General features: G+C 52.1%; 1 protein-coding gene across 1 annotated transcript; it reads left to right on the top strand.

The window, feature by feature from the left end:
- Positions 1-27,439, top strand: GABBR1 (gamma-aminobutyric acid type B receptor subunit 1). The gene is given in 23 exon segments (XM_032462629.1): positions 1-173; positions 615-705; positions 1,392-1,595; positions 2,351-2,536; positions 5,353-5,513; positions 8,854-8,988; positions 9,370-9,540; positions 10,570-10,671; positions 11,108-11,173; positions 11,617-11,808; positions 16,977-17,066; positions 17,068-17,220; positions 17,843-17,906; positions 19,164-19,241; positions 20,582-20,732; positions 21,225-21,357; positions 22,613-22,729; positions 22,830-22,937; positions 23,333-23,426; positions 24,167-24,294; positions 24,854-24,982; positions 25,197-25,340; positions 25,967-27,439. Coding segments are annotated over 22 exon segments (2,871 nt in total). The 5' UTR covers positions 1-173; the 3' UTR covers positions 26,141-27,439.
- Positions 27,440-27,890: the final 451 nt, after the last annotated feature.

Genomic DNA, 27,890 nt, shown 5'->3' with positions numbered 1-27,890 from the left:
GGGAAGCGAGAGAGGAGGGAGACACCCTTGCCGGGCTGGAGCCCGGATTCGCCGGGAGGAGGGACGGGAGGAGGGGAAAGGTGGAGGAGAGAGGAGGGGGGGAGTGGGGAGGAGCGGCCGGGCCTGGGGCCTTGAGGCCCGGGAGAGCCGGGGAGCCGGGCCGGCGCGCCGAGGTAAGAGCTAGGGCCCCGGGGGAGCGGGGCTCGGAGAGGGGTACGCGGGGAGGGCCGAGGCGGGGACCGCGGGGCTGGGGGAGAGGTGGGGCGGTGGGGACGGCACCCGGGAGCGGCGAGGCGGCCGATCCGGGGAGCGTGGGGATGCCGGGCTCGGGCGAGGCGTGGGGGCCGGGGTAGAGGAGGTGGTGAGAGGTGGAGTCCCGGGAGGGTGGAGGGGCCGAGGGAGGCAGGAGGAGGGTGGGGACTGGCTTTCTCTCCTCCTCTCCCCCCACCCCGCTCCGGGCTCCGCCCCCGCCTCCTCCGCGGGGCGCTCTCCCGGTCCCCGGGCTGAGCCGGGTCGGAGCCTTGGAGGCCACCGGAGGGAGGCCGGGCCGCCTGCTGGGTCCGAGCCGGCGCCGGCCGGGCTCGGTCCGGTCCTCACGGCCGCCTCTCACTCAGATGCTGCTGCTGTTGCTGTCGCTGCTGGCGCCGCTCTTCCTCCGCCCCCCGGGCGCGGGCGGGGCGCAGACCCCCAACGCCACCTCCGAAGGTGCACCCTTCTCCCGCGACCTCGGGCACCCCTCCACCCCGCTCCCCTTTTCGTGCACCCCGTCTCCTATCCCGTCAGCCCGACATAGCATCCCGGCCTGGCAACGCCGTCTGCTCAGCCCCACTTTACTACTCCTGACCTCCTTTCTCTCACCCCACATTATTACCCAGCACGCCTTTTCTCTGCCCCCATCACTACACCAGGCCACCTTTCTGTGACCCCGCATCATTTCCTCAACCCCACCCCTTTTTCCTGGCCCCACATTGCTACCTTTGTTCTGCTGTTTTCTTGGCCCCACATTGCTGTCCAGGTGGCCTTATAAGACCCCCCTTCACCTCTCATCCTAGTTCAACTCCGATTCTCCTTTGTCCTCTCTTACCAAACTCACCCGCGTATCATACCCTTTCACACTTTAATTACTTTTCTCCATTACCCCAACCAGCACTCTTCCCTTTCCACTTGTGGGCTCTCTGATTAGCCCTAGCTCTGGCTCCCTATGCTGTGTCCTTTAGCCCAGGGTTCTGTACCCATCCCCACTCCCACCCTCTCGCACCTCATCCCATCCCCTCTGTCCTCTACCTGCCCATTGACCACGCCCTGAGCTCCCCTGTCTCCCGCTGCTGACTGCCTTTTCATTTTCCGCCACCATCCTTCTCTTTACGCCTCTCCCTGGACTCACCCTTCAGGTTGCCAGATCATACACCCACCCTGGGAAGGGGGCATCAGGTACCGGGGCCTGACTCGGGACCAAGTGAAGGCTATCAACTTCCTTCCTGTGGACTATGAGATTGAGTATGTGTGCCGGGGCGAGCGCGAGGTGGTGGGGCCCAAGGTCCGAAAGTGCCTGGCCAACGGCTCCTGGACAGACATGGACACACCCAGCCGCTGTGGTGAGTAGCCTCACAAAGCCTCTCCCCTCTTCAAGCCAATTCTTGCTGCCTCAAACTTAGGATTGTTGCTGGCAAGTCAGCATTTTAAACCCAGCGTAACCAAACTCACAAGTACATTTACTAAACGACTACTATGTAAGAGGGACTTTGCTGTGTGCAGTTGGAGGCAGTAAGGTTAGCAGCCTGCACATTTCATTTCATCCTCCCTTCATGAGGCCACTGACCATTTGGGAAAATAACTTGGTTATTCATCTTGTGAGTTCATCTCTTTGAGGATTATTCGTGGCAGATGAGGCAAAAACATTCTAAAATAGTTTCATCACATTTTTGAATACCTGTCTCCAATGCAGAGACCATACACCCCCCAAATAAAACCCAGTTTATCCTGAGTATAAAAGCCAACTATAATAAGGCAAATCTGATTGTGCATCTAAAGTTACATACAGCCACACATCTCAAAGCCAGAGAACCACCCACTGTAGCTGACTTTGAAGAGATCCCATTTTATGTGCTTATAGCTCCATCTTGGGTTCTGATGATGGAAATGCTTTTTCCTTTTTCCTTTTTTTTCCCGTGTGGATGCTTACAGGGCTAAGGGGGGAGTGGAAACTAGAGAAGTGAATCATGTTTACATCTGATTTCCTGCAGAGTAGGATGCTTGTGGACCCAAACTCAGATCGGAGCCCCCTCCCTGCTCTCTAAGGGGCAGAAGGCTTCTCCAACTCGCTTCTCTCTTTATTTTCCTGTTTCCACAGTCCGAATCTGCTCCAAGTCTTATTTGACCCTGGAAAGTGGGAAGGTTTTCCTGACGGGTGGGGACCTCCCAGCTCTGGACGGAGCCCGGGTGGATTTCCGGTGTGACCCCGACTTCCATCTGGTGGGCAGCTCCCGGAGCATCTGTAGTCAGGGCCAGTGGAGCACCCCCAAGCCCCACTGCCAGGGTGAGGGGAACAGCTGCCTGCATGCAGCTGATGAGGATGCTTGTGAGAGGATGGGAGTGGGGTGGGAATGGATGGGGTGGGGAACAGGATACTATACAAAATGGGGGGACTTTGGGGAGGCAGAGGTGAATGCCCAACTCTTTCCTCCATCCACCTGCCTCAAACGTCCTCCTGCTGCTCCCCCCCACCCCTCGTTTCCACTTTACCTATGTTGGGGGCTTCTTTACCTTTCTCTTTTTAACATCTCCCCCCTGCTCCCAATTCTTGGGTCTCACGTTTTCTCTTTTCCTTTACGAATCTCACCCTCCATCACCCTTCTTAAGGTTTGAATATTCCAGTTTCCCCCAGCCTGAGTTCCTTTGTCTAAACTTAGAATTTTCTATGCATAACCCTCTCCTAAAATTGATTCCTCTCCACTCATCATATACTTGAATTATTGTAAAGACTCAGAAATAAATCACATGTCACATTTAGAAAAATTGGTAAGACTGGAAAGAATATCCGGGATGGAAAATTACCAGGGTAAAAAGTAAAAAGACATGAACGTGGAGGCAGGACTATCAGAGTATTAAGGACAGTCCAGGGATAGGTTGGGAAGAGGACAGTCCTTTTCTAGACTTCCCAGAAAACCTCCATCATTCCCCAAGGGACTCTGACATGTGTCCACCACCTTTTTTGACCATCTAGTTCTGCAGACTTCCCCCTGGGCACCCACATTCTCCCTCTGCAGCCTTCTCTCCTGGGATGCAGGCATAGCTCCTGCTTCCTCTACCCCTGTAAACTCTTTCAAGATCCCTGGACCTGGCTTTCCTCACTTCACTTAATTATTCTGCTTGTAGTTTACCATTCCATTCTGGCAAGTGCAAGTCCCGCGGTGAGAGGGGAGGGATTCACTATGAAGCTAATGAAATTTAAGCCCCAAGGTTCTTTATTTACAGAGGCCTCTTCCTGTGCTCTAATAACATAGAGGGTTCTAATAATGTGTTCACATGGTCATAGGTTTTTGTAAACATTGCAAAAGTAAGCTATTTCAACAGCTTAAAACCAACGCCTTTGTAGTTTTTTTCTCTTAAAGAGAGACCCCCGATTTTATACTATCTAGATTCAATGAGAGCAATTTCTGCCCATGTCTTAGCTGTTGGCCCTCCTGTCTCAAATTCTGTTGTCCTATGAAAAAATCAAAGAAGAAAACCAACAAGTCCTGACAAACAGCCCCACCTTGCTCTTATCCCCAGGCACCCTCCCCTCAGAAACGCAGGCTTCTGCTCCCCCTCGTCTTCTTCGGCATGGACAGGTGTGGGAGGGGGCTGGGGATCAGGCCTGGGAAGCTGGGCGCCACTGGTAACTCTTCTCTGATCCCCGTCTTTCCTGCTGCCAGTGAATCGAACGCCACACTCAGGTGAGATCGGAAACCCTTCTCGCGTGCACTGCAAGCCCCTTCCCCTTACTCTTCACCCTCCTCCCCCAGGGATTCTGTCCCCAGGCTATGGGTTCTCGTCCTCCCCGCCTTCCCCCGCACCCCCACCCCAGTACGCGGCCAGCCCTTTCATTCCCTACCTGTTTCCAGCCTCCTGTCTCGGTTTTCTGCGAGGCTGCGGTCCCTCCCATCTCCCTGCTTGGCTGCACTCTCCTCGGCTCCGCCTCCTTCCAGACTCTGCTTCTGCCAAATGGCAGAGCCCCAGCAGGGGGCGGCAGGGTGCTGGGAGACCCTGAGCTTCCACCCCGTCTTCCCCTGTGGGGTTCCTTCCGACCTTCTCTGGAACCTTTTCCTGCCTGCCCTCGCCCTAGGATTTCACCTGTCGACTCCATCAGCTCAGGCCTCACTCTCCCTCCTTCAGATCCTCCCCACATCCTTTCCTTCCCTGCGCCCTTTCCCTTCTCTTTTATCTCAGTTCCTTCTCAGCCTCTGTCCTCCCAGCCCCGTGTTCCCGTCTCTCTCCCCATCACCCCTCTTTGGCTCAGCCCTGCATCTTCTCCACCCAACTCTCTCTCTCCAAAACTGTTCCCCTCACCCTCTCCGTCAGCACCCTCAGTCCCTCACCCCATCTATTCACACCCCCATTAAGACACTCAGGCTCCAGCCCTTTTCTCTTGCGTCCCACTCTCGTCTTTCCCTTCTCCATCACTCGCTGCTCATTGCTTCGGCCTCCCTCCGCCCACCCCGCCCTCCTGGCACGCCCCTTCCCCTCTTTCCTCCTCCCCTAGATTCCCCTTAGGTGGGACTCCTCCCTTTCTTGTCCATCCCTTTCACCCTAGGGGTCGCATCCTCCCTCTCCTCCCCTCCCCTCGGAGGGTAGTTCCCACAGAAGCGCTGGCCTTCATCCCCGCCCCCTTCCTCCCTCCCTAACGCTGCCCCCCCACCCCCACTGCCGCGCGCCGCCCGTGACGTCAGAGCCCCCTCCCAGCCCTTCATCTCCCTCCTCCTCCTCCTCCCCTCGGTCGGTCAGTCAGTCCGCGAGGAGAGTCCGCGGTGGCGGTGGCGGTGGCGGGAGCGAAAGCCGTGGGGGCCGTAGGAAGCCAGGCTTCCCTGCTTCCCCGAGGCCCTATTCCCCTCCTCCGCACAAAACCAGGGATGGAGGCGCCTCTCCGACATCCCCTCAGCAACCCTCCCCAGAAAAAGTGTCCCCCCTGAGCTCCTCCTCCTCCCCAAGCAGCTACCCCCGCCCCTGCCATGGGTCCGGGGGCCCCCTCTCCCTGGGTGGGGTGGCCCCAGCTGCTCCTGGTGGTGATGGCGGCGGGGGTGGCTCCGGTGTGGGCCTCCCACTCCCCTCATCTCCCGCGGCCTCACCCGCGGGTCCCCCCGCACCCCTCCTCAGAACGGCGCGCAGTGTACATCGGGGCGCTGTTTCCCATGAGCGGGGGCTGGCCGGGGGGCCAGGCCTGCCAGCCCGCGGTCGAGATGGCGCTCGAGGACGTGAATAGCCGCAGGGACATCCTGCCGGACTATGAGCTCAAGCTCATCCACCACGACAGCAAGGTAGCCCCGGACTCGGGAGTGGGTGGGAGGTGAGGGCTTGCGGGTCAGGGGGCCAGCTGCACGTGCCTTAGTCTGAGTCGCTCTGGGATTGCCAGGCTGACCCCTCCCATGTGTGGCTAGCGGGAGACAGGCTGGAGGTGCGGGGGTCTTGGGGAGAGTCGCAGGGGCTGGAGGTTCAAGATGAGGGTCTAGAGGTTCAAGGTGGTTAATCACGCTGCAAGGCAGACCCTTCTGCTCCCGGAGATCCTTGAAACCACCCGTGTCGGAGTGGAAGGTTGGAGAAATTGTCAGTGGGCTTAGGGTACCAGACGATCCTGTTCTTTCAGGGAGTAAACTAACCCTGGGTTGGGTGGGTTGGGGGATGGAGGGAACCAGGCGGGCGGCTGGATCAGGGGTTTACATTTACCATGGTAACAAGGTAAATCTTGGCAGCAGGTTGGAGCTGGAAGGAAGAGGGACCCAGTGAGGAAAATTTTGAGAGACTTGAGAGCTCTAGTTTATTTATCACAACAAACAGCAGGGTGGCTGTTAGCCCTCCCTGACTCCTCATCCCTTCACCCCCAACCCTGTGGAGGATTCCTGGAATGTGGGACTATAAGGCATACTGTGGTTGGAGAAGGCTAGTGGTCAAGAGATGGGCAGAGGCACTAGGAAAATGAATGTGATGTGAGGTCCACAGAGGAGCCCCCACAAGAGCATGTGGATGGAGAGGAGTCTGGATACAGGGAAGACAGAACAGGAAAGAATGGCAGTAGGGAAGGGAGACTAGAAGGAGTGGTGAGGACAGTGAGAGATCCTGGGGTATACTGTGGTAGTTGGCTTTTGTTGTGGCCTCTAAAATGTGAGAAAGGAAAGGGAAGTGGGGTTAGGGAGGCAAGGAAGGGGGGGGAAAGGTAAGAAAATTTGGGTCCAGAGGTAGTAGGGGATAGTCTTACAAGATTCCTTTCCCACCCCATCCCCTACATGAATGCCTGGGAGTATAGGGGAGAATGTGGCACAGGGAAGGAAGGACATTTGGGGCCTCAAACTTATCTTCTGACAGGTGGCCCTACAGACTTGAGGGATTGGGGAGCATGAAGGTTTAGTACAGAGGCGAGGACTTGGTGATCTTACACCCAGGGTGGACTGGGGCTTTATGTTCACTCTTTAGAACAGTGGAAAAATTCTACACTTGGAAATAGGAATGTGAGAGAAGAAGGGGCAGAAGTGGGGTTGAAATTAGGGTGCTTGGGGAAAAGAAGGCACAAGGACTCTGAGGAACTCGGAGAGGGACCTTCAAATCCCTTTTGACCCTTTCACAGTGATTCTCAAACTTCAGTGTTCCTAAGAATCACCAGAAGTGTGTTAAAAATACATACAGATTCTAACTCAGGGATGAGTCCCAAGTATCTGCATCTTTACCAATTAAAGTCCTGTTTCGCTAAACCCAGGATGCCTATGGGAAGAGCAGCAGGGCACAGGGAAAAAATTAGATGTTAGGAGAGGCAGGAAGAGAAAGAGGGTCAGCTCTGATGGAGGAGTCAAGCTTAGTAGAACAAGAGAAATAATTGGCTATGGGGTGGGCATCCGGGGAGAAAGGCAGGGAGGCAGGGATGCAGGCTTTATGACAGGGGATCGCAGGGAGTTAGGGAGCCCTGTGTGTGAGCTCAAACTCATCCACCATGACAGGTGATTCCCTGGAGGTGTTGGGGAGCAGATGGGGACCTGAGAGAAGGGAGATGGAGGAGAAAATAGCAGAGACAGCGAAGGGGAGATGGAAAAGCAGACGAACTGGAATGTGTCGTTTCCGGATCCTTGCAGAGCAGAGGAGAGGGAGGACAGAGGAAGTCTATTGGGGAGGGGGTGAGAATCACGTGGCAGAGGGAACATGCAGTGTTGAGTAGGGTGTGGAAGGGGGAAAAGGATGTAAGAGAAGTCAGGGAAGGAAGGAAGAAACAGAAGAGACACCACAATGTGGTGGCGTACATTGTCAGTCTGTATCTTACATGTTCTTATATGTCCTCATTGTTCCAATTAACCTTATCTTCAGACAAGAAAGGGAGGGGGCACTGAGGGTCCATGGGAGAAGCTGGGGGCAGGATCTGAAGTGATAGATGCAGGGAGAGAGCGGGAGGGTGGGAACGTGAGAATGGTAAAGATACACAAAGATGCCCAAGTGGGAGAGATGCAGAACCTTCAAACCACGCAGTTAAGCAGACACTGAGCATTGCCCTCAGCAGGGATTGGGATGGGTGGGCAGCCGAGAGCTGGTTCTTTGGTCCAGCCTCCCCTGGCTCCCCCTTCTCCAACTTCCCACCGTGTCCCAAATGTCAGGCCTCAGTGGGAAGTGAGCAGACTCTAGGGGGCCTTCTTTATTTCCTTTGATTTGTGCCCCCCTATCACCCTCCCCAATCCCCTGTGTCTCCTGTCTGGCTCCTCTGCCCGGGCTCCCCACTGGCTTCCATTTCTTCCCCACTTCCTCTGGGGCTCCAGCAGCTTCTGAAATGTCATGTTTCAGCAGGAGGGGAAAAGGCAGTGGGGGCCCCGTGGCTGGCTCTCCCTCCCCCCACTCCCCTCCTCCCATTACGCCTTTCCACTCTCAAGCTGTCTGCATTGTTTACTTTCCCTCTCTTTCAGGCACCCCTAAAAGCATCTGATTTCTTGAGCATCCCATTCTATTTATTCTCTCCAGCTCTCCTCTCATCTTGTTTCTCCCCCGCCCCTTCCGCCCACCCCCAGTGTCTTTTTACCTAATGGACCTGTCAAATGTCAGGGCGCAGCAGGAGGGCAAGGATCACTGAACCAGGACCCCCTGGCGGCCTTGTCCCTATTCTCTCCTGTTTATTTATCTCTAGCCCTGAAAAGAGAAGAGGGAGGAAGAAAAGGCAGGTGAGGAGAGGGAATGTGCAGAGGTGAGGGAGGACTCTTCGTAATCTGGCTTTAAGGAAGCTGCCTGGGGACTTGGGGAAAATGTATTCATATTCCTGCAGACTCTTTGCTACTCACAGATGTTTGAAGCATAGAAACATGGGTCGGGGGAGGGGTGGTGGAGGGAAGGTGGGCTAGGGGATGTACTGGGAGGAGGGAAGGCAGTGTTTGCATTCATACTGATGGAGGGGATGCAGAGGAGGGGGTGGGTAAGGCGCCAGGTGCAAGACAGTGAAGTGTGTTTCAAAAATGAGGGGAAAGGAGACTCAGGAAGAAGACATGGTGATCATGACAAAAAGGTTTCAGCAGAGGGATGGATAGTTGGGGAAGTAACCAGGTGGTTGGAGAAAAAGAAAAGAGTAAGACATGCAGGGAGGGGAGGAGCCCTGGGAGAGCTCCGTCCTCCTTCCCCTCCGTCCTCGTCCTCGTTCAGTGTGACCCAGGCCAAGCCACCAAGTACCTGTACGAGCTGCTCTACAACGACCCTATCAAGATCATCCTCATGCCCGGCTGCAGCTCCGTCTCCACGCTCGTGGCTGAGGCTGCCAGGATGTGGAACCTCATTGTGGTGAGTGTGCGTGGGGTCAGAAGGTGGGGCTGGCCCCTGGTGGGCTGTCCTAAAGAGAGTGTGTACTGCGGGCTTGTATTTAAGAGGACCGCTTCCAAGATTCAGAGTCCTTCGCAGACCCGAGCTAGTTGGGCTCTTAGCACCAGTGGCCTGGTGGGGCTGCAGCTGACCTTGCTCCCCATCGGAAGGAACGGAAGTCGCATCAGTGAAAGAGAACCGTGTTGGTGAGGGGTGTGTGGGCTTCTGAGGCTCACTCTGCCCTGGGCAGAGAAGTAGGGCAGCTGGAGAGGGTGAGGGAGAGGAGCCCAGAGGCGGGGAAGGGTTGAAGGAGCCGTTAGCGAGGCTGTGATGACCACCCTCTGCCTGTCCCTATTCTCTTAGCTTTCCTATGGCTCCAGCTCACCAGCCCTGTCAAACCGGCAACGCTTTCCTACCTTCTTCCGAACTCATCCGTCAGCCACACTCCACAATCCCACGCGGGTGAAACTCTTCGAAAAGTGGGGCTGGAAGAAGATCGCCACCATTCAGCAGACCACTGAGGTCTTCACCTCGGTGAGCAGGGACAGGGTGAAGGGGGCCTTCGCTCAAATCCCAGGGCAGAGAGATGGGACATGGAATTCATCTGGGGGCAAAAGCCTTGATTCTTTATTAAAAGAGGCATTCCGAGTGGGTTAAACTGCATGTTCTTCCTGTAGCCAGTGGAGTGAAAGAGTTGAGTTTCCAGGACCCTTTCCAACTTTTTGGTTTTAGGATTTTTTTTTTCCTGCTTTGATGCTCTGTTCCTGAGACAGATAGACCCCAAATGATCCAGTTCTGTTAAAGTAGGTTCACTCCAAAGTTGAGGCAAAATAAGGGAAAGACTATGAGATAAGAACCTAGGGCAGTGGTAGACTCCAAGGGCACTCAAGGGGGCGATGTGTGTGTGATGGGAACAGAGGGTACAGAGAGGGAGGAGAGAAGGAGAGAGAGGGGAGAGAGGGAGGCAGACAAGTGCACATACATGGCCTGGTAACTGACTCTGCCAGCAAGATGCGCACCTACAAGGGGGCAGGGAGGGGGATTTCCGGGGGTAGAAAGGAGATACCTGACTCTGTACCTAAAGAAGCCCACCTGCTCTCTGTTACTCTACTCTTTGGGTCCTCTATTCACACTCATGTTCAGCGGCCCTTTAATCCTCCCCCAACCTTCTCTCAGTGACTCAGGACACTCTCTGATCCTTCTGTCTGTCTGCCCACTTGCCTCTTGAGGTTGACATCATCCTGGCTGTACCAGACTCTGCTTCAACTTTTCCTGGTTCCTCTGATTTCCTTTCCCCCGTTTTTGCTGTTGAGTAGGAGTGGGGCGATGGGTGACTTTCCCGGACACAGGCCCTCAGGGGGTGCTCACTAAGCACCTTCCCAGTCAGAAGCCACATCTTAAGACTCCAGATGCTTTTCTTTGAACGCTTCCCACCGGGGACAGAGCTGTTGAAGGAAGGTTCAGAATTGCTCTTCCTTTGCTCTGAATATACAGTAACACCTCCAGCCTTTACCCCATTGTGCACCCTGTGCCTTTTCTACTTGTTCCTCATCTCCATCCAAGACTCTGGACGACCTGGAGGAACGAGTGAAGGAAGCTGGAATCGAGATTACTTTCCGTCAGAGTTTCTTCTCCGATCCAGCTGTGCCTGTCAAAAACCTTAAGGTGGGATGGCCGGGAGTGGTGGGCTTAGCCTGCGAAGGGACCGGGCTGGGGAAAGGGAGAATGTGGTGGTTTGGAAAGGAGAGTCAGGCAGGGAAAGCTTGCTTTTTTGGGTGTTGAGATATAGTTGACATATAATGTTGTACAAGTTTAAGGTATACAATGTGTTGATTTGGTCCATTTACATACTGCAATTTGCTTACCAGCGGAGTGTTAGCTAGTACCAGCATCACGTCACATAATTTTGATTCTGCAAGACAGTAGCATCTCTTGGGGAAGTTGAGCTCCATCTTCCAGTTGACATTTATCCACTACCCATTGAGCAGAACCCTGCACTAAGCACTTTGGGACGGGAAATCAAAGCTGTGAAAGCGCTTGGCTTAGTCCCTCTGGCGTTTCCAGCGTCCCTCAGGAGCTCTATTCTCTCTCTGTTCTGTAGCGCCAGGATGCCCGAATCATCGTGGGACTTTTCTATGAGACTGAAGCCCGGAAAGTTTTTTGTGAGGTGGAGTTGGAATATGAGGAGGGAGGGGCACTGGGTGGGCTCTTTGCCCTGGGTGTCTCCTGGGATCTCCTCTCTGCCTCTCTGAACAAATGATCAGAGGTGAGGATTAATATGAGATCCCTGTCTATTGGCTCTGACTCCACATCTTGGCTTCTCACACACAGAACACTTGCTCCAGGCCTCATTTTCCGATCGCTTTGTGTTTCTGGAGGAGCCTGTGAATCCTATCTTTCCTGTCTGACTGGAAAAGACCACTTAGAAGTAGAGGTGGGGTTTGGGGGACGTAGAAGGAGGAGGAGACTTTCCTACTTCCCCCGAAACATGTAGATGTCTCTTTTCAATTCTCTGCCCTTCTTTGAATCTTAAGAGGCTAAATAGTATCAAGTAAGATAATGACAGAGAAATGAAACAAAGACCTAGCCCTCCTCTTCGTCTGCATTCAGGTGTACAAGGAGCGGCTCTTTGGGAAGAAATACGTCTGGTTCCTCATTGGGTGGTACGCTGATAATTGGTTCAAGATCTATGACCCGTCCATCAACTGCACAGTGGACGAGATGACGGAGGCGGTGGAGGGCCACATCACCACTGAGATCGTCATGCTGAACCCTGCCAACACCCGCAGCATTTCCAACATGGTGAGCACGTGAGGGCTTAGAAGCTGGCACCTGGGCCAGTGGAGGGGACTGAGGGGGCCTCTCAGGAGAGGGGAGCAGGTGTGGAGTTTGGAGATACAGAGGGGGCAAGGGGCCTCTGTCTACCCTGAATTTGTTTGTTTTGTGTTTCCTGTGGATTCCACCTCTGCTGTGACTTCCCTGGGCAGGAAAGGGGGAGTAATGAGAGTGGTATGTTCAGTGGGCCCTGATGAGTTGCAGGGCTGTTACCATAGAAACAAGGAGCAGTTGGTAAGAAGTCAAATGAGGGAGAGGCGTTAATGATAATGTAGATGCTGTATCCACAAGCATACCTTTACAGGAGCGCTGTTCCTGGAAAAAACAAAAGCATTTTATTTTCTTGGTGACTCCAGAGCACTTTAGAGTTGCTGAATATTCACTCCTGATTGATACTCAATTAGCTTGGCCCTTGATGCTTTTGAAATGATTCTCTTTCAGAATTTTAGATGAAGGGACTTTTGAAATCATTTAGCCCCGGACAGCTGGTTAGTGACAGACCTGAAGTTAAAAGACACATTCTCTGATGTGGGAATCAGCCTCCAGGTGAGGGGGGCACAGGGAGTAGGGGGTGGTGCGATGGGAAGACTCCTCTTGCTCAGCACTACATCACAGAGAGTACAGGAATCTTGGCTGAGCTTGAGAGGGCAACCTTGTGTCTGCTTATTATACCAAGTGTAGCCCCAAGTCTGGAATTCTTGCTTTGGAGAGCATGCTAAGGGCGAGTGAGTGGTTGTAAAGCCATCTGACTATCTTATTTTTAAAAAGCTATAGTGATAATTGCTTTTAGGTGGCAAACCAGGAGCTTAGATACTTGAATTCAGTGATTTTCATAGCTACACTCTGATGTAGATTTTTCATTTCCATTTTATATACCCGGAAATTGAGGCTCAGAGAGGTTAAGTGATTTATCCCAGGTCACCAGCTACTGAGTGGTGAAGCTGGAATTGAATCCTAGTTGAAACCAGCTCCAACCTGCTCTGCCCTATCACCTCCCATGGAAAACCTTGAAGCCTCACTAAGAAGCTTGTACTTTATCAGCTAACACTGTTTAGCAGATGGCAGTTTTTGAGCAATGGAGAAAGGAGATTCAGAAGGTTTATTCTGGCAGTGGATGGTGATGGGTCAGTTGCCGTGTGTACTCTGATTGTGGACACTGTCTTGGGACATTTCCAAGGGACTCTATGTTTAAGGCATCTTGGTTGAGAAATACAGTGGAAAAATTCTGCAAGGTCACTTCTCTGTAGAGCACCTGACTGGTGAGTTGACCTTGAGAACCCAGGGAAGCAGAGGAGCCAGTAACTGAAGCCAGAAAGGCTTGTTGGTGCCCTGAGTCTAGGACCTGCCAACTGTGGCTTCTACCCCGTAGCAGAGAACTAGAGGAACCTCTGATAGGAAACAGGGATTTGGCTGGGGGTGTAAGGGGGCATCTGGACTTTTGGAGCAGGATGAGTTGACGAGTCTCTTTCTGGCTCTTGGTCTCTAGAGAAAGATGGTGCCTGCCTTTGAGGCCTAGGGGTGTCACTAGGTTTGTTTGGTAGCCTAAAATGCTCGAAGAAGAGGCCAAGATTTTTCAGAGGGTAGAAGCAGTCTTAACAACTGACTAGAGAAGAGGTTATAGATGAATCAAATAGGAGCAAGACAAATGGATCAGAAGCAAGAGTTGAGCCTATGGCCCAGAGCCTCCACACTGAGAGGATGGCCTTACATTTAGATCAGTGGTTCTCAAGCTTCTGTGAACCACCTGGAAGGTTGGTTAGTACACAGACGACTGGGCTCTTCCCTTGGAAGTTCTGATTCAGTGGGTCTGGGGTGGGGACTGGGAATTAACATTTCAACAAGTTCCCTGGGGATGTTGGTACTACTGCTCTGGGGACCGCACTTCGAGGATTATTAGAACAGTGGTGTGTGTTTTTTTTTATAATTGAAGTATAGTCAGTTTACAATGTTGTGTCAGTTTCTGGTGTACAGCACAGTGCTTCAGTCATACATGGACATACATACATTCATTTTCATAGGAACAGTGGTTTTTAATCAGAGATTGCAATGTGTAGAGGCAGTTTTGGTTGTCCACAGCTGGTAGCTAACTGGTACCTAGGCCACGAATGCTTCTCAACAATGCACAGGATAGTCTCCCACAACAAAGGATAATCCTGCTCAAAACGTCAGTGGTGCGGCGCTGGGGAACCTTGGTTTAGACAGAGTTTTTAGGAGCCAGATATGGGAGAGTGGGTTAGAGTGGTTTTGGAGAAATATAGCTCTGGGTTAGAGCTGTAAGAGAGCTCAGGTATGAGGTAGCTTGCCTGGGGATAAGATTGTGGATAAATTCTGATTGGAATACAGGTCCCACCAAACCTGAGTACAAGACAAAATACGAAGCTACTCAGGATACACATTTTAGATCACTGTTGAGCATTTAGTCTCACATATAGAGACAGCTGTTAAAAAATTAAGATCATAAATCTGCACTTGGTTAATTCACTAATTTCTCTGGGCTGTGGAATTTTTGTTGTTGTTCAATTTTCCTTAAGCTGCCTAGTGACATTTCCATTTGAAAATTTACAAACATCTTTACTGACCTAAAGGGGAAAGATTTTTTTTGTAACTTTAGTCATGGGTTGGGGCAGTGGTGCCCCCAGTGGCCAAGTGGTAGTGGTGGTGACCTGGAGGCGGCGGGGAGGATGAGAATCTGGGCAGGGGACAGCACCATGCAGAGCACATGATTCCTTTCCCATCTGGGTGATTTTTGGACGCAGTGCTTACTCTGAGCTGAAGGTTGGATGGACTTGGAGGCTGAAGGATTACTCAGAAGGTCTCAGCCTAGCTGCTGTCTGCCAAGCTGGTGCTCTGCCGAGAGAGGCCTTTCAGCCTGCAGAGGCAGTGTGGAGTAAGTAGTTGGGAAGAGTATGGACCTGGAATGGGATTGAATCCCAGCTCTGTCATGTACTAGCAGTATAACTTCAGGCAAGTGAAACTTTCCTGTGCCTCAGTTTCTGTATCTCTAAAGTGGGCATATAATAGTGTTTACCTCATTGGATACTTTGAGAATTAAATAAGTTGATATACGTACCTTAGAAAAGATACATAGTAGGGACAATATAAATGTTAGATATTGTTATTGTTATCATAATTATTATAACATTTTTCTGTGTAAGGAGGGATGATATTAATGAAACACTTCAACAAAAGAATTAAGGGGACTTTGTGATTTAAAGAGTCTAATGTGATTCTAAGGTTTCAGTCTCATGTCCTGGGGAGTGTTGGGAGTGAAGAAAAATAGAGCTTAGTCTTAGATATTGTTAATTTTAGATTATTGACTACATAGTTACAAATGCCTTAAGATAGTTGGAGATACAGGATTTGAAACATTGGTCTGGAATTATAGATCTGAATATTAATAACAAGGATGAGGTGAGAGACAGGGAAATTCACAAAGGAAAAATGTAACTTACTTTATACCCAGCATATTATACATGCTGTTATTTTATCCTTATACTAACACTCTTCAAGGTAGTTAATATCATTCCCATTTTAAAGCTGAATAACTAACTCGTGCAGTTAATAACTCATTTGAGATTATACAGTAGGTAGGTGGATTAGTTAGAATTAGAATCCATTCTTCCATTTATCCAACCAATGAACATTTTTCTTAAAGACTTACTATAATTTTTTTTTTGAGCAGTGTAAGTTCACAGCAAAATTGAGAGGAAGATACAGAGCTTCCCCATTATGACGTCTGCCCTACTCGTTCCTAGCTACCCCCTTTATCAGCGCTCCCCACCAGAGTGGTTGTTACAGTTGATGAACCTACGTTGACATATCAGTAACACTAAAAGTCCCTAGTTTAGGCGAGGGCTCGCTCTTGGTGTTGTACATTTTGTGGGTTTGGACAAAATTATAATGACGTGTATGCACCACTGGAGTATCATACAGAGTATTTTCACTGCTCTAAGACAGTGGACACTTACTCTTTGTCCACCACGGGGCACAGTGCTGGATGCTGAGGACTAAGAGCGAAATAGACCCTGGTCCTGTCCTCAAGGGGAGCAGAGCCCAGGCCTGCCGGTCTTCAAAGCCCAGGCTGTTTCCAGCCACCACATGGCCTGTCCTTACATTTCCCAGTCCCCTGTGTCTCCAGAAAGTTGAATAGAAAGAAAAGTGAGCAGGGTACAGGGAACAAAGATTTTTATCTATTGTTCATTCCTTCATTAGAGTATGTGTAGGTCAATACACACCGAATCTGAACAAAGTCGGGTGGTGCCCTGTGTATGACCTGTGCCTTGCCAACCGGTGGCCACTGAGCCTTTCCTCGAATGGTTTCTGGGAGGTGAGAAAGGGCAGATGTGACTTTCTCTATGTTAGGGGAGACATTTCCCCAAATTCAAGCAATTTACTTACAGTTATTTAGCCAAACACTATTACTGCTAGGTATAGAAATTTGGGTTTCTTGATCCATTTCACGACACCGTTAAAGGAGCCATTATTCTTTTTAGCTTTCTTGGAGAGAGAAGACTGGAGGGCTGGGAGGGGTGTAGATGGGGACTGAATGGTGGACTTCAAACGAGGTGAGGGTACTGCTGCAGTCCTTGCTCTTCTGAAAATCCTGCAGTAGACGGTGAGCTGAGCTGGCACTGCGGATGGCAGGAAGTTAGCGCCCTGAGGAAAAGTCTTCCCGGGTGATGAGCAGTGTGAGGAAGGCTGCGGTGCCACCTTTTCTGGGCTCTCTCAGAACTGGAGGAGCTGTTAGCTCCTTCGTCGGCTCTACTGAGAAGGTCTGACGGCTGCGAGAATGTCAGTGCTGCAGCTCTTTCCTGGAGAAGCCACATCTTTGCTTCGCCCTCTCTCTGCTTTCTAGCCTTTGCCATTCGTTACGCGGAGCGTCTGTTCATTAAACTCCTCTGTGTGCAGTTCTGAGCCAGCAGCCGGACACACGAAAGCCGCTGGACCCAGCCAACCCCGGCTCTAATCTAGCAGCTTCTGATCTAAGACAGATGCACAGGCACAGCTGAAGATTCTGAATGTTCATACGCTCAGTGTGACGACATGAACACACACCATCCATTCAAGTCCAAGTCTCAGAGCCAGAATCAGATGCCCACCCCCGCCAATCCTTTCCTCCTGTTCTTCCTCCCCAGACGTCCCAGGAGTTTGTGGAGAAACTGACCAAGCGACTAAAAAGACACCCTGAGGAGACGGGAGGCTTCCAGGAGGCACCGCTGGCGTACTGATGCCATCTGGGCCTTGGCACTGGCCCTGAACAAGACGTCCGGAGGGGGTGGCCGTTCGGGTGTGCGCCTGGAAGACTTCAACTACAACAACCAGACCATAACTGACCAGATCTACCGGGCAATGAACTCCTCATCCTTCGAGGGTGTCTCTGTGAGTTACAGCCCCTCCCTGCACGCCTGTGTCCTCCCACCCAGGGAGCCCTCTCGGAGGCTCCTTCTCCTGGAAACATGTGTTCTGTCTCTCTCAGTTGCTTCTGTGCAATAAGCAGTCTCAGACCAGGGAAGCAGGAACCCCCAAATCAGAAAACCCCACAAAAGACTAGAAAGAAGTAGTACATTCCATTTCTTTCAACCTCTCCTCTCAGTTCGTTTCACTCCAGGTATTTATGAGTCAGATGAAAATCACAGGATTTTAAAAGAGGAAGCAGTCTGAATGATCATCTTATTCCTTATAAAGTGGGGAGATTGGCAGTCTGGAGGGATTTGATGACTTGCTCTTGTCCCACAGCCAGAAGCCAGGCCCCCTGGTGCTCTCTCTGGGGAGTTTTCCCATTCAAATCTCCTGGGTGAGGCTTCTTTTCAAAAGGTTGATGTTTCTAAAATCTAGGGTATGGGCATCTGGGGTGTGTCCTATATGCAGGCAAATGCCATAAATAGAACTCATTCAGAGGCTCAATTACATCAAAAACATAAGGATTCAAAGAGTCCCTATGTTCTCTTTTCTCTTGTGCTTTTATCCCCTTCACCTTCCTCCACATATTTCTCCCCCTCAGGGCCATGTGGTGTTTGATGCCAGCGGCTCTCGGATGGCATGGACACTCATCGAGCAGCTGCAGGGTGAGCGCAGGGCCTTGAGGTGTCAGGGGAGGCCAGGAGGGGACAGGCTGGGGCCGGGCTGAGACACCCCTGGGAGCGGAACATCAGGAGACATCAAAAGATTGTCCTGGTGCCTCCCCACCTGCTGCCCTCTCTTCTAATTGTGTTCATCAAGCTTTTAAATAATAATGATGATTATAAAAAGCTTAGCTATGAGTGGGTTTCTTTGAGTTGCAGTGGCTGTGTCCTTGAAAGGGGCATGCAGATTGAAAACAGCCACTCTCTTCCCCCAGTGGTCCCTCTTTTAATTTGAGAAATTTCCCTCTGGTGGCTTGAGTTGAGTGGTTCATGGCTTGTCGAGAAAAGCCAAATGTAGGAAACGTGCTGTTTATAAAGGGGATCCACTGCATTTCCTTGACATGGAAGCAGTTATTCCTGACTTCTCTGCAGTACGTATAGTTTGGATTTTCCAGATGGCTATTTTCTTATAACTTAGCACACTGAGGGGTTTGCAAAACTTCTGAATTAGTTTTTCAACTCCACCCCACTCTCAGCCTCTCACAGCATGGCCAAAAGAACTACTTCTTGGCCTCCTGTGAAAAGTTTCTTTCTTTGCTTCTCCCCCACCTCCCACGTCCTCTCAGATCTTCTTTGTAACCAGGACAAGAGGGAATGGACTTCAGCCAGGGTCAAAGAGGGTGTGAAATGGCTTTAGAAGGAAAAGTTATGGTAACTGGGGCAGCTCTAGAAATCTTAGCAGTGACTGAATTTCACTTTGTGGCTTTTTAAGAGGCGGATGCAACTTGTCTAAGAAATGAGAAGCCAAGTCAACGGAAGAGAAATTTCTAAAATTAAAATGAAAGCCTCTGGGAAAATAGATCCTGTGATTCTGTCTATCTTGAGAGGGAGAATAAGCTGAAACATGTTTAAAGATTTAGAAGCCAGAATCACAGTGAGAGACGTCTTGCTGAGAGAGGTGTGAGCCTGTGGAATGGGCGGCAGACATACTGCGGAGATTTCTTCACTGAAGGGCTTTAAACATATAAGATTTTCTGATTTATTTGCGTCGCCTTGGCATCCACCTTACAGTGCTTTTAAGTCAGATTGTTGATTCAGGCGACCTCCCCACCCCCAGGTCCTTCCAAGCATCCTTCAGGGGCTCAAGTGAAGGGAGAATTCGATACAACCATGGGGAATACTTTAGGGCAGTGGGAAGTTGAGGATGCCTGAAATGAGCTTTTCACCCATCTGTGGTCACTCCTATGCTCCTCCGTCCAGGTGGCAGTTACAAGAAGATCGGCTATTATGACAGCACCAAGGATGATCTTTCCTGGTCCAAAACGGATAAGTGGATTGGTAAGTGTATCCTTCAACCCCTCCTGAACAATAAAGAAAAATGGTCAGGTGTTTGAATGAGGGGCAGGTGCCATTAGGTTGAAATGTGCCAGGGAGATGGGCCAGGGACTGGGGTTAAGAGAAAGGGAACAACACCTCTGAGTTGTGGGTAGGGGAGACTGGTGTAACTGGAGAGGGAATAGGCGGGGTGGTAGCAATGCTCTCTTAAAAATAGTACATTGCTGGGGTAACTGGGGATTAGATGGAGAGGGTGGGAAGTGGAAACTCCATTTGGATTTCCCAGATGTTCTGGTGCCTCGATGTGTCTGAACCAGCCACTTCACGCCTAGAGTTGCCTCTTCATCTTTGTCAGGAAAAGGGTTGCTTAAACTGTAGGAGAGGATGCAAAACCTCATTTAATTGTCTTCTGCTAAAATGTGCTTTTTAAAGAGAAAAAGGAAGCAGTTATATTCTTTGTGTGCCTGATGGGTTAAATAATAGGACATGGGAAAGATACTCAAGGTGGGCAAAAGGCAGGTTCTATTGATCAAAGGCTTGGCATCTGAAGGATGGAGGGGAGGCGAAGCCATGGAAGCCAGCTGCTGTCCGCCCTGCCCAGCTGAAATCGAGTGGTTCTCGCACTGCTGGAGTTTTGAATTTTTTTTTCTAATTTGAATTTAGGACAGTGTTCTGTACTGCTATAAATGCTGCGTGGCCTAAATTACACTTTTTTTTTTTTTTTAAAGCTAAGCAAATTGAAGTTAGTCTTTTTTTTTTTCTTTCTTTTTGTAAACTCTTTGGCAAGTTTGAGCTCTTCTTTAATAATTACTGCAAAACACCTTTGGGAGTATCATCCTGCCAGGGTTAAAATCACAGGTTAGTTTTTTTTGTTCAGTGCCTCCTAAGGTTAGGAGACCAATAGCTACTTTGAGGCACATTAGCTTTATGATTCTTTGATTGTCTTGTGCAGCTTTTGATTCGAATTGTAAGAGACCTCGTAAGATTTATTTCTCAGTATCCCCTTCTTTCCCTTCCATTTTCCTTTGCTGCAAGAAAGAGAAAAAACAAAAAGAGCAACCAGTAACAACAACAAAAAGGCCCCTATAACTTTGGTGATACAGCTCAGCCTCTAGCTCCATCTTCTCATCTCATTTCTGATTGCGTCCCAAGAGCCCCAGCATCAATGAGAATTCCCCACACAGCAGCCCCTGTTCAGGGCAGTGCGGGCCCCCTGTCCTCCGAGCTAAGCCCCGAGTGTCCTTCAGCAGCTTGTCCTTCTCCCCTTCTCCTGTCCCACCTTTTTTCCTTTGTCCTCCTTCCTTTCTCTTCCCCCTCCTCTCTCCCTTCCCCGTGCCATGCAGGAGGGTCTCCGCCAGCCGACCAGACCCTGGTCATCAAGACGTTCCGCTTCCTGTCACAGAAACTCTTTATCTCCGTCTCCGTTCTCTCCAGCTTGGGCATTGTCCTAGCTGTTGTCTGTCTGTCCTTTAACATCTACAACTCCCACGTCCGGTAAGTTTCTCTTCTGATGTTTTCCCTGTCCTGTCTGCTTCTCCAAGATAATGAGCATGTTGCTTGAAGGGAGAAAGAAGAAAACCTGTGTAGGTCCGGAGGCTGTGCACCCTTGAGGTTTCCATTTTGACCCATTGCTTTCCCAGTGACCACTGGGAACGAAAACGGGACACCAGATATAACTCTCATCCCTGCTCCAAAGCAGCTAATGGGAAAATTGAAAAAAGGCTTTGGGGCTGAGTGAGGCAGTGCGGGCTCTAAATAGAGTGTGTGCTGGCAGGGTCCTGTGCCTGGAGGAGCCCTCTGCAGCCCCCTGGCTGGCCCACGACCCAGCTGGCTTTGTCTCTCAAGGCCCCTCTGTCTGCTTCCAGACTGCCTGCCTTGGTCTCCGGCCCTGAGGTTGGGGTCAGGCCGTTTGGGGAGCTGAGCCTCCCTGGAGAGGAGGGGTAATTCTGTTCTCTCTTTCTCCCACCCTTCCCGCCTCTGCCCTAGTTATATCCAGAACTCACAGCCCAACCTGAATAATCTGACTGCTGTGGGCTGCTCCCTGGCATTAGCTGCCGTCTTCCCCCTGGGGCTGGATGGTTACCACATCGGGAGGAGCCAGTTCCCCTTCGTCTGCCAGGTGAGGGGGGGTTGGGCAGCCCCCTGCCTTTCCTTCTTGTCTTTCCTGACCCTTGTCCCTGTTCCTTCTCCTGATATCACCCCTCTGGTCTCTGTCTGGCTCCCTCCCTTCTTTCTGTGCCTCCAGACTTTTTCATCCTGTAGCTCCCTTGTCAGTTCCAAGGTTGCCATGGCACGCCTTGCAGAGAAGAGGAGGGAGGTATCGAAGGAAGGAAGGGGGTCTGCCCAGAGAACCCTTGGACAATGGTGGCTTGTCTGTGGTGTGGGGGCTGAGAGCAAGAACTGTGGACTTCCCATGGGAGCCTGCGTTGAGGTTTGGAAGGACGGAGGCGGGGATCTGAACCAACAGCAGGGAGAGTTGTGGGGAAGGGACCGCTGTTACACAGGGAGGAGGCCCTGTGGGACTCTTGGTACATGGAAGGTTCTGGGGCTGCAGAAAAAGGCTGGCTTCAGCAGCGATATTTGTGTGGCTCTGTTTTGCTGGTGAGAACCCCAGCCTTTGCCCTGCCCATCCTCAGTCCTTCCTCCTCTGCCCTGTGCCTGTCCTCATCAAGCATCCATGCACATGGCATTTGCACACACATGCACCTACAGTTCCTCAGAGGCTCTCTGTCCCCAGTGAGGCCGAATGCAGAGGGAGAGGCAGACAATTAACTGCAGTGACCTGTAAGAGGTATCGAAGTGGGGATCAGATATGGGAGCAAAGAGAAAGCGGCTCCCAGTCAGAGTCGTTGTGTGGGCCTCACAAAAGGTGGCATTTGAATACTGAAGTGTGCAGGGGATTTTGTCAGCTGGAGGAATAAAGAATGGTTACCCCTGGAGCAGATGGAACATCATGTGGGTAGCAAAGACATGAAAAAGAGTAGATCAAGGGTGAGTGAGCGGTTCAGCATGGCTGTAGCGTAGGGTAGGTGAGGGCCTGGTGGGAGATGAGCCTGAGAAAGTGGGTGGGACCGTGTCTCGTGCCACATGCAGAGGTATGTGGGCTGCAACCTGTAGGCACTGGGGAACAGTCAGAAGTGACTGGCCATTAAAACCTGGAGTTTTTAAAGCAAGATCATCCTAGTGGCAAAGGAGAAGATGGGTGGGAGGAATTTGTGAAAGGTAGAGAGATTTTCCCCTCCCCTTTGCCCCCTGTCCCCTCCTGGCTGCGTCCTGCCTCCTATCACCAGTTCCCTCCTACAGCCCTGACCCGTCCTGGCCGCAGTCCCATCTGCTGCCCGTGCTATCCTGTCTGGCCCTCTCTCTTTTCTTAGGCCCGCCTCTGGCTCCTGGGTCTGGGCTTTAGTCTGGGCTATGGCTCCATGTTCACCAAGATCTGGTGGGTTCATACAGTCTTCACGAAAAAGGAGGAAAAGAAGGAGTGGAGGAAGGTGAGCTGCTTCTGATCCTTGGTCCCCAGTGCCTAGGCTCTCGAGGCTAGGAGGACATCCCCCAACCCCTGACACACCTGTGCTCTGTGTGTTTACCCAGACCCTGGAGCCCTGGAAGCTGTACGCCACGGTGGGCTTGCTGGTGGGCATGGATGTCGTCACCCTCGCCATCTGGCAGATTGTGGACCCCTTGCACCGGACCATTGAGGTACCGCTTGCTGGGAGGCCCTGCAGTGAGGCGGCTGAGCGGGGCTCATTGGTAGAAGAGCCTCTGGAGCTACGTGTGGTCTGGAGGAGGAGATGCGCCCGTGGTGGGTGCTCTCCAGCCTCCTGCATCTCAGCAGATCTACCTCGAGGCTCTGGATTCATCAAAAGAAAGGAAGTGGTGGGGATCTGAGAAGGATGTACGCTTTCAGGCAACATAAAAATCAGGGAACAATCACTTTCAAGGTGTTCCGGAAAGTGCTCCCGGACCTAGAGTGGGGTTTGGCATCATAATTGAGGGTCTCATAGGAAAGTGGGGGCAGAGTTGGGAGTCAGGGACTGAGCAGAGGTGGGGTGTTGGGGGTACGATGGCAACCATCTTTCTTGTCTCTCCCTTAGACTTTTGCCAAGGAGGAACCGAAGGAAGATATTGACGTGTCTATTCTGCCTCAGCTGGAGCACTGCAGCTCCAAGAAGATGAATACGTGGCTTGGTGTGTGGGATGCAGCAGAGAGGAGGGGCATGATGCCACAAAGGCCAGGGGAATAGGGCCAGGACAGTAGATTTGGAGAGAGAATTGTCTTTGGAAAAAGAGGCAGAGGGCTCTGTCAACCTAGTTTGAATGTCCTCCTCTTTGTCACTGTATTAATTTTTTCTGAGAATGGGGAATATCTGGTCTTTTGCTGCGAGGAGCTTAGGGTCTAAAGCAGAAATGAGGCAGGGCTTGTATTCTGCAGAGGGACCAGTGGGGATGGCTTCTTCTTCATCTCCAGACCTGACACCATCTCCGTCTGGTTAGCAACCTCGAGTAAGCCTAGGGCTGTGAGGTTTAGCCCTCTTTGGCCTTTTTAACATAGCTCTGATCTATGACCACAAATGGCAAACCTACCTTCAGTGTGGAAAGCCATCTTCCCTCCTGGAGGGTAAAGGGGTAAGGCACTGTGTGTGGCCCAGGCCCTTGCTGACTGACAGCTGCTCACGACCATCATCTTCCTGTGTGACGTGGCTCCTAGTCCCAGGAGGAAACAGTGAGGTGTGGGCGAGTTGGGAGGACACTGGGGGCAGTGGACAGGGAGGGGTGGGCTAAGTCAGAGGGGGCGGGTTGGAGAGAAGGCCCCCTTTTCATTGTGGACCTATCAGAAGGAGCAGCAGCAGGCAAAGGGTGGAGAGAGGAGGGGAACGAATGGAGCACGGAGGTCTTGTGGTCCAGGTGACCCTTTCCTGCCATCCTAGGCATTTTCTACGGTTACAAGGGGCTGTTGCTGCTGCTGGGTATCTTTCTGGCTTATGAGACCAAGAGTGTGTCCACTGAGAAGATCAACGACCACCGGGCTGTGGGCATGGCCATCTACAATGTGGCGGTGAGCTCCCCGGACACCTGGCATTGACCCCGGGGACTGACCACAGCCACCCAGATGGGGCAGCCTGGGAAGAATCAGGGGCTAGATCTGGGATCAGTTGGGTGGAAGTCTTAAAATGTTTTTTAATGCTTCAGATTTGTAAAGCACTTTCCAGTCTATAAGCACACATTAATCTTCATACAATCACCCAAAGAAGTGGATATAGCATCCTCACTAGATAAATGAGGAAGCAGAAACTGGTTAAATTACTCGTCTGAGGTTCACTGGCTGGAATCTAAATGGAGATTTCCTGCCAGGGAGGCCCAGAGACTGACTGATGCTCGAGGACTCTGATGTGCCTATAGAGATGCTGGGAGTTCCTGCCTTGAGGGAGGGGCTGACCTAGAGCTGGTGCTGGTTTGGGACTGTTTGGGATTCTTCTCAACCTAGAGTTGAGGATGATCCCAACATTGGGTCTTTTGCAAATGGAAAGTCCCCCAGGAAACTGTCCTCATAGATTCCTTCCTGGGGAAGAAGACCCTGGCTCTTGTCTGAGCTCGCAGATCTGCTCTGCTCCCAGGTCCTGTGCCTCATCACCGCCCCGGTCACCATGATCCTGTCCAGCCAGCAGGACGCCGCCTTCGCCTTTGCCTCTCTGGCCATAGTTTTCTCCTCCTACATCACCCTGGTTGTGCTCTTCGTGCCCAAGGTGCGGTGCTGGGTGTTCTCCCACCCTCTCCTGCCCATGTCCTCTCCATCCCTTCTTCCCAGGACCCTGCTCCCTGGCCCCCTCTTCCCACTTCACCCCTTGTCCAGCCCAGCTTGTCCCCCTTATTTTTATTCCTTCCAACTCCAACCCACCATCAGCCAATCGCTGACACAGTCCCTGCTCAGCCATCTGTGCCCCAAACCCCTGCCCACAGATGCGCAGGCTGATCACCCGAGGGGAGTGGCAGTCGGAGGCACAGGACACCATGAAGACAGGGTCCTCAACTAACAACAACGAGGAGGAGAAGTCCCGGCTGCTGGAGAAGGAGAACCGGGAACTGGAGAAGATCATTGCCGAGGTGTGGAGGAGGCCCATGTCTCAGGTCGTGGGGAGGGAGAGCCAAGCCCGAGATTGGGGTTCAGGTGCATGTGATTTACCCAGGGGGAAGCTGCCAGGGAGTGAGTGGAGGAGGATAGGGAAGGGGAAACGGTAGAACCAGGATCTGTGTTCACCAGGATCCGGGCTTATGTGAAAGGTAATGTCGCCTCAGCAGACGGAGGGGGCTCTGGACGGCGAACTGCGCTGTTATCTGCTGGAGGCGAGGGGGTGGCCCTGGGCTGGGGTGGCCTGTGTGGGGCTTGAGGGTACTCTCCAGTGAGAGGGAGCTGTGCAGGCCCCCACGGTGTCCACTGCGCCCCAGCGCGGTGTCAGACTGCGGGGTGTTCCAGCTGGGTGCCCAGTTACCGGAAGCTCTGGGCAAGCCCCCCCCACCCCCCTTTTATTTCCCTGATCTCTTTCCTTCAGCCCGTGCCCCACTGTGTTCTTTTGGCTCTCCTTGTTCTTCCGCTGATGCCTCATTTTACTTTCTTCTGTCTGTCTACCCCTCCGTCTCCCCCACAATTTCTCTGCCTTCCTCCCTTTCCCTCCTCCCACCCCTTCCTGACTTCCTCTTCTCCCACTCGCCCAATCGTTTTCTTCCTCCAGAAAGAGGAGCGCGTCTCTGAACTGCGCCATCAGCTCCAGTCTCGGCAGCAGCTCCGCTCCCGGCGCCACCCTCCAACACCTCCAGACCCCTCGGGGGGCCTGCCTAGGGGGCCCCCTGAGCCCCCCGACCGGCTGAGCTGTGATGGGAGTCGAGTCCACCTGCTTTACAAATGAGGAAGGGGGTGTGAGGGAGGACAAGCCAGTAGGGGGAGGGAGAGGAAAAAGGAGAAGGGTGGGGGTAGGGAGGAAGCAGGGGGTCCCTCTCCCGTGTGGGAAGAAGTCGCTACTCAGTCCCATCTCTTGTAAATACCTGCCCCGCAGTGAGTCCCCGGGGGTCGTCCGGGTCTCCAGTTCTCTAGGAACCAGACCCTGTTCGCTCTCATTCAGTTCATATAATTTTATATCCCTACTTCATTCTCCAGTTTGTACCCGGCTTGAAGCTTCTCACTCACTGGCTCCTCCGCCTCACTATGTACACGGGTCCCTTTTCTTTTCTGACACCCTCTGTCTCGTTGCCACGGCAACCCCAACCCTGCAGCTCCCTGGCCTTTGTGCTCTGCTGGTCCAGCAGGGATCTCTCCCAAGTGCTCTTTCTGCCCCAACAGGGCCTCCTCATGTCTCTCACCATCCTGGTCTCCTTCCAACCTACTTGCCCCTCCACTCTTTCACAAGCTTTGTCCTTCTTCAGTTCTGCCTCTCCAGGGCACTCCTTCTTGCCAAGGCTCACAGGCTCCTACGCTCCGCGGGCTCACACTTAGCATCGCGTGTGTCCTCCCCTCCCAGCTCGTTCCAGCGGCTCACGTGCGTGCACGCGTTTCACCTGTGCTTTCTTCACCCTTCCTGTGGTCCCGCGTGCTCTGTTGTATTTCCTTCACTCGTGACTGCGCTGCCCATCTCCGGTCACGGGTGTGCCCTTGTGAGGGAGTGTTTGGGTAGACGCGGGCTGTTTGTCTAGCATGTCTTCCCTAGTGCGCACATCCAGGGTTACCCGTGGTTTTCCCTGTGTGCCCTTGTGCTGCCTCGTCTACCCTCTTCCCTTTGCACCTTAAAAGCATTGTATCCTAACAACGGAGCCATATGCACCCACTCTGCACATTGTAATGCACTTTCCCCCAGTTCACTCTTAGTGGAGCCATCCACATCCTCTCCTTGTCACACCCGGTTTCTGCTCACACTCTCCGCCTTCTCCTTCCCACTCGTGGACCACCCTTGGCCCCCATGCACTATCATCCTCTCCCAAGAGTGCTTCCTTTGGTTTTGTGTTTTTCTGGGGCAAGAGGGAGAAGAAATGGGGGCAGGTTTGGGGAGCTTCTTCCAGTGGACAGTTGGTGAGAATCCTGATGGAAGGAAGGCACCCCTGACTGTTGAGATGGACAGATGGTCCTATGGGGCGGGAGGTGGCGTCCCTTTTGCACTGTGGTATTTCTTGGGGAAGGAGCTCCCCAAATCTCAATAAACCAGTGAACAGAGTGACTCAGCGCCTCGTCCCTTACTGTGAACAGAGTGGGCTTCCGTCCAAGGAAGGAGGCTCACAGGCCTCATTCATGAAAAGGCATTGAAGCGGAGGGGTGGAGAGAGGGGTTTTATTGACCCATCAGGGGCTTAGCAGGGCAGCGCAGGACATGATTGGGCTGGGATTAGTGAGGGATGACACTAGTGATTAAAAGTGTGGGCACTGGAGGCAAATGGCCAGAGTATCACATCCCACCACATGCAGAAAAGTGGTTCTCAATCTCCATTCCCCATGTCCTCATTTGTGAAGATAACAGTCATCATCATCATCACCATCTTCATCACTCATTCATCCACAGTGTAGGTGCCACAGTGTGGAGGCAAGGTCTGGTGCTTACTATGGTTCTTGGCTCATACAGTATGTTGGGGAAACACTAGCCACTGTCACTACTGTTTCATGGGTTCTCTGGCA

This window comes from Camelus ferus, chromosome 20 (assembly GCF_009834535.1).
Source record: "Camelus ferus isolate YT-003-E chromosome 20, BCGSAC_Cfer_1.0, whole genome shotgun sequence".
Lineage (NCBI taxonomy): Eukaryota > Metazoa > Chordata > Mammalia > Artiodactyla > Camelidae > Camelus > Camelus ferus.
The sequence above is the reverse complement of the archived record's forward strand: the minus strand, read 5'-3'. Positions and strand labels throughout refer to the sequence as shown.